The 14,289-nt window shown below is 39.1% G+C and overlaps 1 protein-coding gene across 1 annotated transcript in view; it reads left to right on the top strand.

Annotated features, from left to right (window-relative positions):
* Positions 1-13,416: 13,416 nt before the first annotated feature.
* Positions 13,417-14,289, top strand: part of LOC102846064 (olfactory receptor 19-like) — a 41,608-nt gene continuing 40,735 nt past the window's right edge. Inside the window, exon 1 of the mRNA XM_006898355.1 lies at positions 13,417-13,910. Within this exon, the coding sequence (XP_006898417.1) occupies positions 13,417-13,910 (494 nt within the window). The remainder of the gene's footprint in view (positions 13,911-14,289) is intronic.

Here is a 14,289-nt window from a genome sequence, read left to right as displayed (position 1 = left end):
CCAGGAAATCGGGAGATGAATTGCATTAGGAAAGTTAGCTATGAGGGACCTCTCAAAAGTACTGAAGAGCAATGATGTCAGGCTGGAGACTAAAGTGTGCCTGATGCAGGCTATAGTCTTCACAATTACGTGCTATGCATCGGAGAGTTGGACAGTGAATAGGAATGATAGAAAGAGAATTGATGCCTTTGAGCTGTGGTGTTGGAGAAAGTCTTGGATATACCATGGACTGCTAGGAGAACAAACAGGTTTGTGCTGGAGAGGGTGAAGCCGGAGTGCTCCTTGGACTTAAGGATTCTGAAGCTTCGTCTGACATACTTTGGGCATGTTGCAAGAAGGGACTGGTCCTTGGAGAAGGACATCAAGTTTGGGAGAGTGGAAGGACGGCACAGGAGAGGAAGACCCTCGATGAGATGGATCGATTCTGTGAGTGGAGTGGTGAGAATGAGTGTGTTTGAGACGGTGAGGTTGGTACAGGATACAATGGCATTTAGGGCTCTTGTACATAGGGTCGCTATGAGCCGCAAGAGACTCGATGGCACACAACAACAACAACAACAACAACAACAACATTATTGTCATGACAGGAGTCCAAAATGAAGGTAGCATAGTTGAGTGGACTTGGGGGGAGGGATTGTATAACAATGAAAGAATTGTTAAACTTTGATTAAAATTAATAAAAAAACTAAAACAACAAAAAAGTAATAAATGAATCAGCATAGATAAGCAGATGGGACAAAGAAATCAACAGCAACATAATAAAGAGTATATTAAAAAACACTACATTACATGACTACATCTAAAGGACGTGGCCTATCATCAAGAAGCTGCACTCCAATCCCAAAGGCATGCGGTTTGAGGCCACCAGCTGCTTGGTGGGAGTATGGGTAATTTCTTCCCATGTTATTAACCGCCTCTGAAAACATGCCGGTGTGTCAGCTATGGGTCGGTTCCGACTCAATGGTACACAACAACAAGAAGAAGGAAAATTTATACAGATAGAATTAATTTGGGATTCTTTCTGGACATGGGAATAGAAATTAATAAATTGGTGAGTTTAGTGATGACAAAGGCAGTATTAGATACATAATTAATTGCCAAAATTAATCTGTCCCTTTGTTGTTATGTGCTATCTAGTTGCCTGCAACTCATAGCAACCCTGTGTATAACAGATCAGAACCCTGCCCAATCCTGAGCCAGTCTCACTATCTCTAATATGCTTACTCCCATTACCCTGGTTACTTTGTCAATCCATCTCAACCAGGGTTTTCCTCTCTTGTGCTGTCCTTTTCGATCATAATGTCCTTCTTCAAGGACTGGTTTCTCCTGGCAACGTGACCAAAGTATGTGAGATGGAGCTTCAAAATCCTTACCTCCGAGGAGCAGCCTAGTTTCACCCTCTCTAGGACAGACCTGTTTGTCCTCTTGGTACATGATATGTTCAATAATCTCCAACACACAACTCAAAGACATTGATTGCTTAGTCATCCTTAATATTTGTCTAGCTGTCAGATATAATTGCAAGTAATTGTGAAGTTCATGGCCTAGACTAAGGTCATACCTTAGTCTCCAGACTGACATCATTGTTCTTTAGCACTTTGGAGAAGTCCCTGACAACAGATTTCCCTGATGCAATTAATCTTTTGATTTCCTGGCTACTGAGGCCCATGGTGTTGATTGTCACAAAAACATGTTGAAATTGTTAAAAACCCCAAGCTCTTCTTCATCTATCATGGTGCTGTCAATTGGCCCAGAGATGAGATTCTTTGTTATCTTGATGTTGAGCTTCAATCCATATTGCAGACTACAGTCCTTGATCTTCTGCAACAAGTGTTTCAATTCCACCTCAGTTTCAGCAAACAAGGTTGTGTCATGGGCATAATGTACATTGTTGATGAGTCTTCCTCCAATCCTGATGTTGTTTACCTCCTGATAAAGTCTAGCCTTCTGAATGATCTGTTCCACATACAGATTTAAAAAGTATGGCTACAGTATGAATTCTTGACACACTCTTTTCAGATTTTGAACCATGCAGTGTTTCTGTGCTCTGTTCTGATGTCTGCTTCCTGGTAGAGATTTCACATGAGCACTATCAATTGTTCTGCAATTCCGATTCTTCTAAAGGTTAGCCACAATTTATTGATACCCACACAGTCAGATGCCTTTGCATAGCCAAGGAAACGCAAACACTTCTGTGGTACCCTTTGCTTTCAGCCAAGATACAGCTGACATTGGTGATAATGTCTCTCTCTAGTGCCACAGCTTCTATACCAGGCCTGTATTTCCAGTAGTTTCCTGCCAGTGGACTATTCCACTCATTTTTTAGGTAATCTTCAGCAGCGTTTTGCTTGTGTGTGATATCAGTGATACTTTTGGATGATTTCCACACTCTTTCCGGTCACACTTTTTTTTTCTCTCTACTAGTTTATTTACAAAACTCAAACACAAATTAGAACAAATTTTTTTCCATTTCCCTCACAGCTCCCCCGCCTCAAATTGTACATCCCAGTGATTAATCCTCCCTCCCCCTGCACATCCTCATCCTTATGTTTCCTTTTTTTTGTGGAATGGGAAAGAATATTCCAATCAGTTGTCCAGGTAGTTGTCCTCCAGATTTCTTGGCACAACTTGGCAAGCACATGCAGGGTAGAATCTGTTGAAATATGCCAATTGGTATTTCATCAAATCCTGGCCTTTTTTCTTGCCAATTCTTTCAGAGCAGATTGAACTTCCTCCTTCATCACTATTGTCTTTTGTTGTTCCAGGAAATTGTGTGTTAGCCAATTCTTTTTGGTATAGTGAATCTGTGTACTTTTTCCATTTTCGTTTAAGGCTTTCGGATCACTCAATACTCTGCCATATCATCCTTAGTGTTTCAACTCGAAGCTTGAATTTGTTCTTCAGTTTCTTCAGCAGAAGAAATGTTTCATAAGTTTTGCCTTTTTTATTTTCCAACTCTAAGTCTTTGCACATTTCATTATTATACTTTGTTTTTTCTTCCTGATCTACTCTTTGAAATCTTCTTGGTATCCCCTTAAATTCCTGATTTCTTCCTTTTCCCTTGGATTCTCAGCAATCTAATGTAATATTCAGAGTTTCTTCTGACATCCATCTCAATCTTTTCTTTCGTCTTTGTCTTTGCAACAATTTTTTGCATTCTTCATGGATGATAGTCTTTATATCCTCCCAAAGCTAATCTGGTTTTTATTCATTAGTGTTCAAGGCCTCAATCAAAAGATTAAGTGCACTGGGAAAATCTGCTGTCAAGGAGCTCTCCAGCTTGCCAAAGACTAATCATGTGCCTGATTAAAGCCATGGTCTTTGCAATTGCTTGCCATGCATCAGAGAGCTGGACAATGACTAAAAATTATCCAAGAAGAATAGATGCCTTTTAATTGTGGTGCTGGATAAGACTATGGACTGCCAAGAGAACAAACAGGTTTGTCCTCTAGAGGGTGAAATCAGATTACTCCCTGGAGGCAAGGATTTTGAAGTTCTGTCTCATGTACTTTGGGCATGTTGCCAAAAGAGATCTGTACTAGGAGAAGTACATTGTGCTTGGAAGGGTAGAGGGAGAGCACAGTAGAAGGTGAACCTGGATGAGATATACTGAGGAAATGGGGGTAGGTATGTTGGAAGCAGTGAGATTGGCTCAGGATTAAGTAGTGTTCAGAGCCATTGTCAATAGAGTCACCATGAGTCACAGGTGACTTGATGGCTTGTGACAATAACAACAACTATATCCATAGGGGAGATTTTCCATATTTTTAATTTTTAAAAATTTTTCTTTTTAAAAAAATTTATTTTAATGAAAGTTTATAGAGACTTGGATTTTCATTCATTCATTGTTGTACTTATCTCCCTGCTCACCCCTCTCCGCCCCAGTTAGCTTTGCTCTTTGAAAAGAAAATTCTTTCATTCTTATATAATCTCTCCCTCCCCCCACTCCCCCACCTGCCCCAGTCCACTATACTAGGCAGCTTTCATTTTGGACTCTTGTCGTGACAATAATACCTAATCATATATTCCTCCTAAACAGTTGTCTCCCTCATCTATTTCAATGGAGTATACATTATTTATGCCCGCTTAGTTTCCCCCCTACCCCAATATCAGTCCTGCTTTACAACAGTGGCATCATGCAGTATTTGTCCTTTTTTGACTGAGATATTTTACTTAGCATAATGTCCTCCAGGTTACCCATTTTGTATAATATTGCATGAGTTCCTTGTGTTTCTTTTTTGTAAAAAAATTATTTTATTATTTGTGTGTGTGCACCATCAAATCAGATCTGACTGGTACAGGAGGAGATTGCCCCTCCTTCTCCAGCAGAGCATCTGGTGTATTCGAATTGCATGCCTCTGGAATTGCAGTGCAGCTTCATGCCACTAGGCCACCAGAGCTCCCTGAGTTCCTTGTTTTTCAATGCATCATAGTATTCCATTGTGTGACTATACCAGAGCTTCTTTATTCATTCGTTTGTTGAGAGACACTTGGTTGCTTCCAACTTTTTACTATTGCGAACAAAACCACAATAAACATGGGTGTGCATATGTCTGCATGGGTGGCATTTCTGGTTCCTTTAGTGTATATTCCCAGTAGTAGAATTGCTGGGTCAAATGGTATTTCTATTTCCAAATTTTGAGAAAGCATCGTAATGCCCTCCATACTGGTTGCACCATTTTACACTCCCACCAACAGTGAATATATAACCTCTCCAGCATTTGCTGTTTGCTGTTCTGTTAAATTTGCTATTCTTACTGGGGTGAGATGATATTTCATAGCTGTTTTGATTTAGATCTCTCTTAGAGCTAGGGATTTTGAACATTTCTTCATTTGCTTATTGGCCATCTAAATGTGTTCTTTGGTGAAGTGTCTGTTCATATCCTGTGCCCATTTTTCACTTGGATTGTTTACATTTATCTTGTTGTGGGGCTTGAGTATTTTATAAATTCTAGATATAACTTCCTTAACAGACATGTCATTACCAAATACTTTTCCCCAGTTTGTGGCTTCCCTTTTTACCCTATTGGAGAAGTTTTTGGATGTGGATAGGGATTTGATTCTTAGAAGGTTCCATTTATCTATTTTATCTTCTCCTGGTTGTAGATTTTTCAGGATACTGGAAAGACTGTTTATGTTGTGAATTAGGACTTCTAGAGTTCTTCCTAGCTTTTCTTTAATGAAGTTTATAGTCCATATTTTAGTCCTAGATGCACCCAGAGTTGGTTTTTGTATATGGACTGGGGTGTGTTTCTTGCTTGAGCCTTCTGCAGATAGTTTTCCAATTTTCCAACACCTGTCGTTTCTCCACTTAACTGATTTAATCTCTTTGTCAAAAATCGGTTGACCGTAGTTAGATGGACTAATTTCAGAATTCTCAATTCTATTCCATTGATCTAAGTGTCTGTCATTGTACCAGAACCATGCTTTCTCAACCACCATGCCAATGCAGTAGGATTTAAAATCAGGGAGTGAGATGCCTCCCACATTTTTTCTATTTTTAAAGAGTGCTTTGCTTATTTGGGCCTTCTTTCCATTCCAATATAAACTGGAGATTGCCTTTTCCATTTCGTTGAAGAATGGGATTGATATTTGTATTGTGATTGCATTGAACGTGGTAGTATTGCCATTTTCACAATATTGAGTCTTCCTATCCATGTGCAAGGAATAGTCATCCACTTATCCAGGTCTCTTTTTGTTTCTTGTAGTAATGTTTTGTATTTTCTTTGAATAGATCCTTTGTGCTTCTGATTAGATTTACTCCTAAGTATTTAATCTGTGATTAGCCATTGTGAAGGGCATTGTTTTTCTTAGCTCCGGCTCTGTATTCTCTTTGTCACTGTAGCAAAATCCTACTGATGATGTATGTTGATCTTGTATCCTGCTACTTTGCTGAATTGGTCAACTATGTCCAATAGTTTTCTTGCTGAGTGCTTAGTGTTTTCTAGCTATACTATCATATTATCTGCATAGAGCAATAATTTTACCCCGCTTTGTCAGTTTGGATACCTCTTATTTCCTTCTCTTGTCTTACTGCTATCACTAAGACTTCTAATACAATATTAAATAAGAGAGATGATAGTGGGCATCCTTGCCTAGTTCCTGTTCTTAAAGGGAATGCCTTTAACCTCTCTCCATTGAGAACAATGTTGGCTCTTGGGTTTGCATAAATACTTTTTACTATGTTGAAGAAATTCCCCTCTAATCCTATTTTGTTGAGTGTTTTAATCAGGAAGGGGTGTTGGGTTTTGCCAAAGGTCTTTTCTGCACCAATTGATAGGATTATGTAGTTCTTGTTCTTTGCTTTGTTAATGTGATGAACAACATTAATTGTTTTTCTTATGTTGAACCATCCTTGCATACCTGTTATGAATCCCACTTGGTCATGGTGAATGATTTCTTTGATGTATCCTTGGATTCTATTGGCCAGTGTATTATTCAGGATTTTTGCATTTATGTTCATGAGGGATATTGGCCTATAGTTTTCTATTTTGGTGGTGTCCTTTCCTGGCTTTGGTATCAAGGATATGCTTGCTTCATAGAATGAGTCTGGGGAAAGTCCATCTTTGTCTATTTTCTGAAGTAATTTATGTAGAATTGGTGACAGTTCTTCTCTGAATATTTTATTCAATTCATTTGTAAAAACATCTGGTCCAGGGTTTTCTTTGCCTGAAAGTTGTTTTTTTACTTTCTTAATTTCTTCTTTTGTAATGGATCTATTAAGGTGTTCAGTTTCATTTTGTATCCGTTTAGGTGTTGTTGTTGTTGTTAAGTACCATCGAATTGACCCTATGAATGAAAGACCTGAACACTTGTATAACTTTCATAATTTCTCCAACTTCATAGAGTTTCCAGAGGCAAGCTATTTAGGATGCAAGTTATCTAAGGGGTGGATATCACTCCTACTTCCAAGCTTGTTTTAATTGGGTAGCTGCACCAAACACTGTCCATCGTAAGTAACCGTTATCACATTTGACCCATTAGTGTCACACTGTTTAGCATCACAGCAGCCATGAGTTACCTCTGTACAGCAAATGGACAGACCAATGTTATACCACCCAGAAGAATGTTTGAGCAAAACCAATTAAAACCAGGTCTGAGGGTATTTGTCCATTTCCTCTAGGTTTTCATATTTGTTTGAGTATAGTTTTCCATAATATTCCAATGTTTGCCTTTTTATTTCAGTGTGACAGTGCCCATTTTATCTTTTGTTCAGATTTTTGTGTCTTTTCCTTTAATAGTTTTGCTAGTGGTTTGTCGATTTTATTGACCTTTTCAAAGAAACAACACCTCATTTTGTTGATGGTTTCAATTGTTTTTCTTGCAATACAGATAGTCGAGCAATTCTAAGAAGTTTGCCCGGGTTCTGCAGCCTCATTTCTGTCACCCAGGCTTATTTTCCAACTACCAGTCCTTCTTTGTTTCTAAAATTTACCCTCCAGTTATCAAATATTATTAATGTATCATTGTTTAAGTAATAAAGTCTATTTATTTTTTATGAGTCAATAATTGTTTAAGTAATAAATTCTATCAATTTATTTATGACTCAATAATTCCACTTCTTTTTTGTTTCTTTTTAAATAATTTTTTTATTGTGATTTTAACAAATGTTTACAGAAAACTTGGATTTACATTCATTCATTGTTGCATATTTTCTTCCTTACCCCTCCCCCCAGTTTATTTTTCTCTCTAAAAATTCATTCATTGTGGAAAATTTTCCTCCTTCCTCCTCCCCACAACTCTCCTTTGCTATGCATCTTTTATTCTGAACTCTTGCCACACAAATAATGCGTAATCATATATTCTTTCTAAACAGTTCTGTCAAACTACAAAATTGGAGTTGTTGTTCTGTGCCAGTGAATCAGAAACCTTCATAGCTGACCCTCCATCAGGTTTTCAGAAGCTGTAAATCACACAGGAGAATAATTTCTACCTTTCTCTAGTAGAGCAGCTAGTGGATTAAACCTTCTGTTTTGAGCTGGCAACAAAACTCTTTATCACTAGGTCATCAGAAAAATTGGTTGAAATCCTGAAGTCCTTTATCTTTGCCTTTAGCAGTTGGTGTGTGTATTTGGATAAAAGTTGTATTAACAAGTTTTCCAAATATAGCTATGAATATTAACCTATGATTGACAGTATTGTATTTCAGGATAAATACTGAAATGCTCTCTTATAAATAGAAATGCCACACCATTTCTCTTTAAATTGTCATTCCTAACATTATAGATCATATGATTATCTGATTGTTGTTGTTATGTGAAGTGGAGTCACTTATGACTCATAGTGACCCTATGTACACCAGCCCTAAATCTTTCTCTATTCCTTGCCAATCTTTTTGTCTCCGACATGCCTATACCCATTACCCCAGTGATGGAATCAATCCATCTCATAGAACGTCTTCCTCTCCTATGCTGTCCCTCCACCCTCCCAAGCATGACGTCCCTCTCCAAGGCCTGATCCTGCCTTGCAACCTGTCCAAAGTATGTCAGATGGAGCTTCAGAATCCTTGTCTCCAAGGAGCAGCCTGGCTTCACTCTCTCCAGGATGAATGTGTTTGTTCTCCTAGCAGTCCATGGTATATTCAATATTCTTCTCCATTACCAAAGCTCAAAGGCATCAATTCTCCTTCTACCACCCCTAGTCACTGTCCAGCTCTCTGGTGTATAGCAAGTAATTGCAAAGACCATGACCTGTATCAGGTGCAACTTAGTGTCCAGACTGACATCATTGCTCCTCGGTACCTTGGAGAGATCTCTGACTGCAGACTTTCCCAATGTAGTTTGTCTTTTAATTTCCTGGCTGCTGGTTCGGAAGGGCCATTACCAGTCTAGCTCAGCACACTATTGCGTAGGATGTTGATCTTTATGCATTTAATATAATTTTTAGAGATTCCAGTTTCCCCTGAATCACACTATATGCACTGTAAATGTCAATTATTAATGTATTTAAGCAACTGTTTCTCATTGTTTTCAGTCCTGCCACAGTAGTAAATGAAGGTCCTTTATTGGAGGAAAGCTTTATTCCATCCGTGTCATTAAGGTAGTATGTACTTTTAAGCAGGAAATATCTTCTGATAAGTGTGTTTGAGACGGCGAGGTTGGCACAGGATAGAATGGCGTTTAGGGCTCTTGTACATAGGGTTACTATGAGTTTCAAGTGACCCAATGGCACATAACAGCAACAACAACAACAATAACAACAACAACAACAACTCCCAGAAACCCTATAAACAACAGTTTGGAATCTAGTCTTATGCTGTGATATCTTCTTCATCTCTGCCATATTTATGTCCATTGTTACAGTTACTGTGTCAATCCAAGTGGCTGAGAGTCTTCTTTTATAATAGGTAGAAATGAAAAAATGTGGTATCCAATTTCTTTGTCTGCTGTGTTCTTTGGTTGTATTGACACTTGCTAAGGCTACCCTGTAATTCTCTCTCCTAATCCACTAGTAGAGGAACATCTTTCCTTTTATTTAGGGTCTACTGAAATTTATGGTAAATCATGGTAAATATACTGTGGCTAGCATGTGTAAGGCTGTGTTTATATGGTCAGAAATGTTTTTATAAAAATCATAATGAATGATCTCTCAAATTCTTTCTTGTCATTTGAGTGAAATTTTACAAAGGAAATTTATTTTTCGTACATGATTCATTTAATAATATTAAAATAACTACATGTGATCATACTTTACCCATTTGCTCCCTGTCATTCTCATTTCTACTAATATTTATTTGTCTTGCCTATCTGCCTATATATCTATAATTGATTGTATGTGACTCTTGTTTTCTTTAGTGGTGTGATGATCACATCTTTACTGTATATTGGAGTGTTATTTAGGTCTTTGGAGAAGAAAGTGTGCCCTAGAGATTGATAGCACCATCATTATGAGTTGCCCTGCACGCTAGAGATAACATCAAAAGAGTGGTGACCATCTCTGGGAAGAAGAAGTCCAATGGGACAATAGATGTACATGGAGTTGCAAGTTGTCTCCCAAAGGCTAGCACAAGTTTGCACTCTGTTCCTTTTCTACCTCCAGAGAAAGAAATCTTTTGGGACACATAATTGGAAAAAAGCCCCCACCAACCAAACAACACGCTTCATTATAAGGACACATAGGAATTAATTTTCTTAAGTCCTTAGAATTGTAAATATTTCTCCCACATCATTTCAAGTCTATCTGACTGATTTCAGGTGATGATGAAGTACAATTTTATCATTCAGAGGCCTGATGAATGGTTCTATCTCTCTGCCCTTCTGGAGACACACCTTCTAACCTTAGCAGATGTACAAGAAGAAACAGCTTTGGTGAACTCAGACTCTTGCCTGGCAACATCTGGATGAGCTACTGTGTCACTGCAGGTGCTGAGGAAGGGGGTATGAGTGAGTGCCCTCTCTAATTATTAGTAAATGTGAATGTATCATGGCCTAGGCAGCAGGGGCTCCCTCAGTGACAGAGTGGCCCAAGGTCCTGAATGCCTGGGGGTTGCATGGTCAGAAAGGCATTGGCCTCCCTGGGTGAGGTAAATCACAAGGCAAAGCCAAGAAGGCCTGGGGCTTGACACAGGCAGGCATAGGTTTTCCTGGCTGACGTGGCAGTAGCACAAGGCAAGGCGTGGAAGGAACAGGCCATGATCTTTTCAGTCACCTGCCATGTATTTGAGAGCTGGAAAGTAAATAAGAATGAAAGAAGATTATTTTATATCATTGATCTGTGGGATTGGAGAAGAGTAATTCACTATAACCCATGGACTAACAAAGGAACAAACAGACATGTCTTGAGTAAAGTGCAGCTGGAGAGCTCATTAGATCCAAGGATGGCAATGAACAATTTCACATACTTTGGCCATGTTGTTAGGAGGGGCCAGTCCTTGGAAAAGGACATCATACTTAGAAAGATCAGCAAAGGAGAAGAATACCCTCAACAAAATGGATAATACAGTGACTACAGCAATTGGTTCAAGTATGTTAGAGTTGATGAGGATATGACACAGGATAGGATTCAGATCTGTTGTTCATAGGGTTGTTATGACTCATTCTCAACTCAGTAGCACATTGTAACAACAATAACAACAAACAGAAGTATCAACAATAATAACAAAGGAAGTGTAAAGATACACAGTCTGAATAAGTGTAAGTACCTGGAGATTCTGAAGGATAATGCTGGATATAGTGATATGTCTTCCTTCTCTCTTTCTTGATATTGCCTCTCATTCCCCAGGGTGTCCTCCCTCAAACAGCATTTTTCCTTGTTTCACCACATCTCTTTCCCCCCACTCTTATTTAAAGTATCAGTTTAACTTCATTTATCTCTTTTAGTAAGAATTCTCCAGGAAGAGGATATAAGAGATTAAGTGTTAGAATTAATGAAACATAATGTTTACTAAGAAAATTGCACATTGTAGTTAATATCTGAACAGTGAATTTAGGGAACAAAAGCAAAGCATGCACCTGGTCAGATAGGCAGCATCTCAGAAAGCAGAGTCTCATAGTTTAGCTACACAGTTGACACTTAATTCTGAAATAACTAGAGAGTCAATGGAGAGTTATGCCAGAGGGTGTCCACAGTCAGGCTTTTTCTGTGGAAGAATAGTCCTGGTCAGTGGGAGAAACAAACTACAGCTCTTATCAAACAATAGGTGAAAGGTGGACACAGCACAGTGGAAGCAGGAGGAGAAATATGTGAGAAATGGAATTAAATGCATACAAATACCCCATGATTAATGTGTGGCATGTTTGACATTTGAAGTCCATTCTTTAATTTCATTTAACAATCGGAAAATTTGTATGACTATTTTGATTTTAATGATAAAGAATATGAAACTTAAAGAAGTGACTTTGCCCGTGAAGGCTTGCAGGAGCGTGGAGACGCAGCTCACAGCCTGTTCTTTCCAAGATATTTACATGTGACCGACCTTTGTCATTTTTAACACACTTTAATTGTTGAACACCTTTATAGTAACAACAAAATCGCAAATAATGTTTGGAAAATTTCCTTTCATCTTAGTCTTAGTCCCCTATTATTGACATCCTCCATCTAGAATCTTCAAATGGCTTTGTCAGGAACTTCGGTGGCCTAGTGTCAAGTAGCTGCACTGCAAACCCAGAGGCGTGAGGCTTGAATCCACCAGATGCTCTGCTGGAGAAGGATGGAGAATCTCCTCCTGTACCTGTCAGCTCTGATTTGATGGTTCTTTTACACTGGGCCAGCTGATGTCTCTCTGTATATTGATATTATTGTTGTTAAGTGCCTTCGAGTCGCAGGCGACTCACAGGAACCCTATGAAGGAGAGTCCTCAATGCTTGGGAGTCTTTCATCCTTTCTCCAGATTCATAGGGTTTCTGGAGGCAAGCTGTTATGGAAGTGGATGCCACCGATGTGTCAAATGCGTTAATGGTCGGTTACTCAATGCGGACATAGAGTGGGGTGGAGCTCCCCGATTAAAATAAGCTTGGAAGGAGGAGTAGCATCCACTTCCATAATAGTTTGCCTCCGGAAACCCTATGAACCTGGAGAGAGGATGAAAGACACCCAAGCGTTGGGGAGAGAACCCTATAAAAGGAATATTTTATTAGGTATTATTGGTATGACAAGAGTCCAGAATAAGAGCTGCATAGTAAAGTAGTTGGTGGTGAGGGACTGTATAACAATGAAATTACCTCTTTTCCCCCATAGACAAAGGTGAACTGGGGGGGGGGGGGGGGGGTGGGCAAGGAGGCAAATGTGCAACAATGAAGGAGTGGAAATTCAAGTTCTTTATAAAATTTCATTACAATTTCAGTAGATAAAAGAAAATAACATAAAAGAATTCTTATTTTTTTTTTTTATGGACAGAACGTTGTTTCAGTTGATTTACAGAAAAACCTTTTTCCCTGGATAAAGTTTGAGATTAGGGGTAAAGAAGGGAGTTTCAGCAGCAGCGAGAAGATATAACATTTGGGAAGCAATGAAATTTCCAGCTACGAGACAGTGTTGTTTTTGCTGAATACCACAGAGTCGAAACTGATCCATAGTTGACCCTTACAAGGGATTTCAGAGGCAGTAAATTGCACTGGAAGAGAATGCCCATCTTTTTCTCTCAAGCTGCTGGTGATTTCAAGCAGCATGTGTTTGGGATTGCAGCACAGCTTCTTACCACTAGGCCACTAGAGTTTCCTAAAAGGCAGTATGTTTAAGACAATATGCAAGTATTATTAATACACGTGTTTAATATGATATATATATCTCACCTGTATATATAATATAGCCTGTATATATAATAAAGCTTGTATATATAATATAGACTGTATATATAATACAGCCTGCATATATAATAAAGCCTGTGTATATATATAATATAGCCTGTGAGGTTGCCGTTTGATCCTTACGGCTCAATCGTGATACTCCTTTCTCTTTTCTAGAAGTTTCAGCAGCTACATGGAACCAGAAAACCAAACACATGTTTCAGAATTCAAGCTTTTGGGGCTCTCAGAAGAGGCAGACCTGCAGCCCCTCCTCTTTGGAGTGTTCCTGTCCATGTACCTGGTCACCTTCACTGGGAACCTGCTTATCATCTTGGCCATCCTCAGGGACTCCCACCTTCACACACCCATGTACTTTTTTCTCTCCAACCTTTCTTTAACAGACATCTGTTTCACATCCACCACTGTCCCAAAGATGCTTCTGAATATCCAGATGGAAAACAAGGTTATTACTTATGAAGGTTGCATCACCCAAATGTATTTTTTCATGAGTTTTGGAGTCTTAGACACTTTTTTGTTGACAGTGATGGCGTATGACCGGTTTGTGGCCATCTGTCATCCACTCCACTACACAGTCATCATGAGCCCCAAGGTGTGTGGCCTCCTACTTCTGGTGTCCTGGTTATTGACTGTTCTACATTCTCTATTACAGTCTTTACTGATTTTGCGGCTGTCTTTTTGCACAGAGGTGGAAATTCCTCACTTTTTCTGTGAACTTTATCAGGTAATCCAACTGGCTTGCTCTGACACTTTCCTTAATGACTTAGTGGTATATTTTGCATCAGGACTTTTGGGTGTTATTCCACTCACTGGGATCCTTTTCTCTTACACCAAGATTGTTTCCTCCATTTTGAGAATTTCTTCAGCTGGGGGCAAGTACAAAGCTTTTTCCACGTGTGGATCTCACCTGTCAGTGGTTTCCTTGTTCTATGGTACGAGTCTTGGAGTTTACCTCAGTTCTGCTGCTTCCCCAAACTCTAGGGCCAGTGCAGTAGCCTCCGTGATGTACACTGTGGTCACTCCCATGCTGAACCCCTTTATCTACAGT

This window comes from Elephantulus edwardii, unplaced genomic scaffold (genome assembly GCF_000299155.1).
Source record: "Elephantulus edwardii isolate Elephantulus edwardi_28Jun2011 unplaced genomic scaffold, EleEdw1.0 scaffold00226, whole genome shotgun sequence".
Lineage (NCBI taxonomy): Eukaryota > Metazoa > Chordata > Mammalia > Macroscelidea > Macroscelididae > Elephantulus > Elephantulus edwardii.
This window is presented reverse-complemented; position numbering and strand designations above follow the sequence as displayed.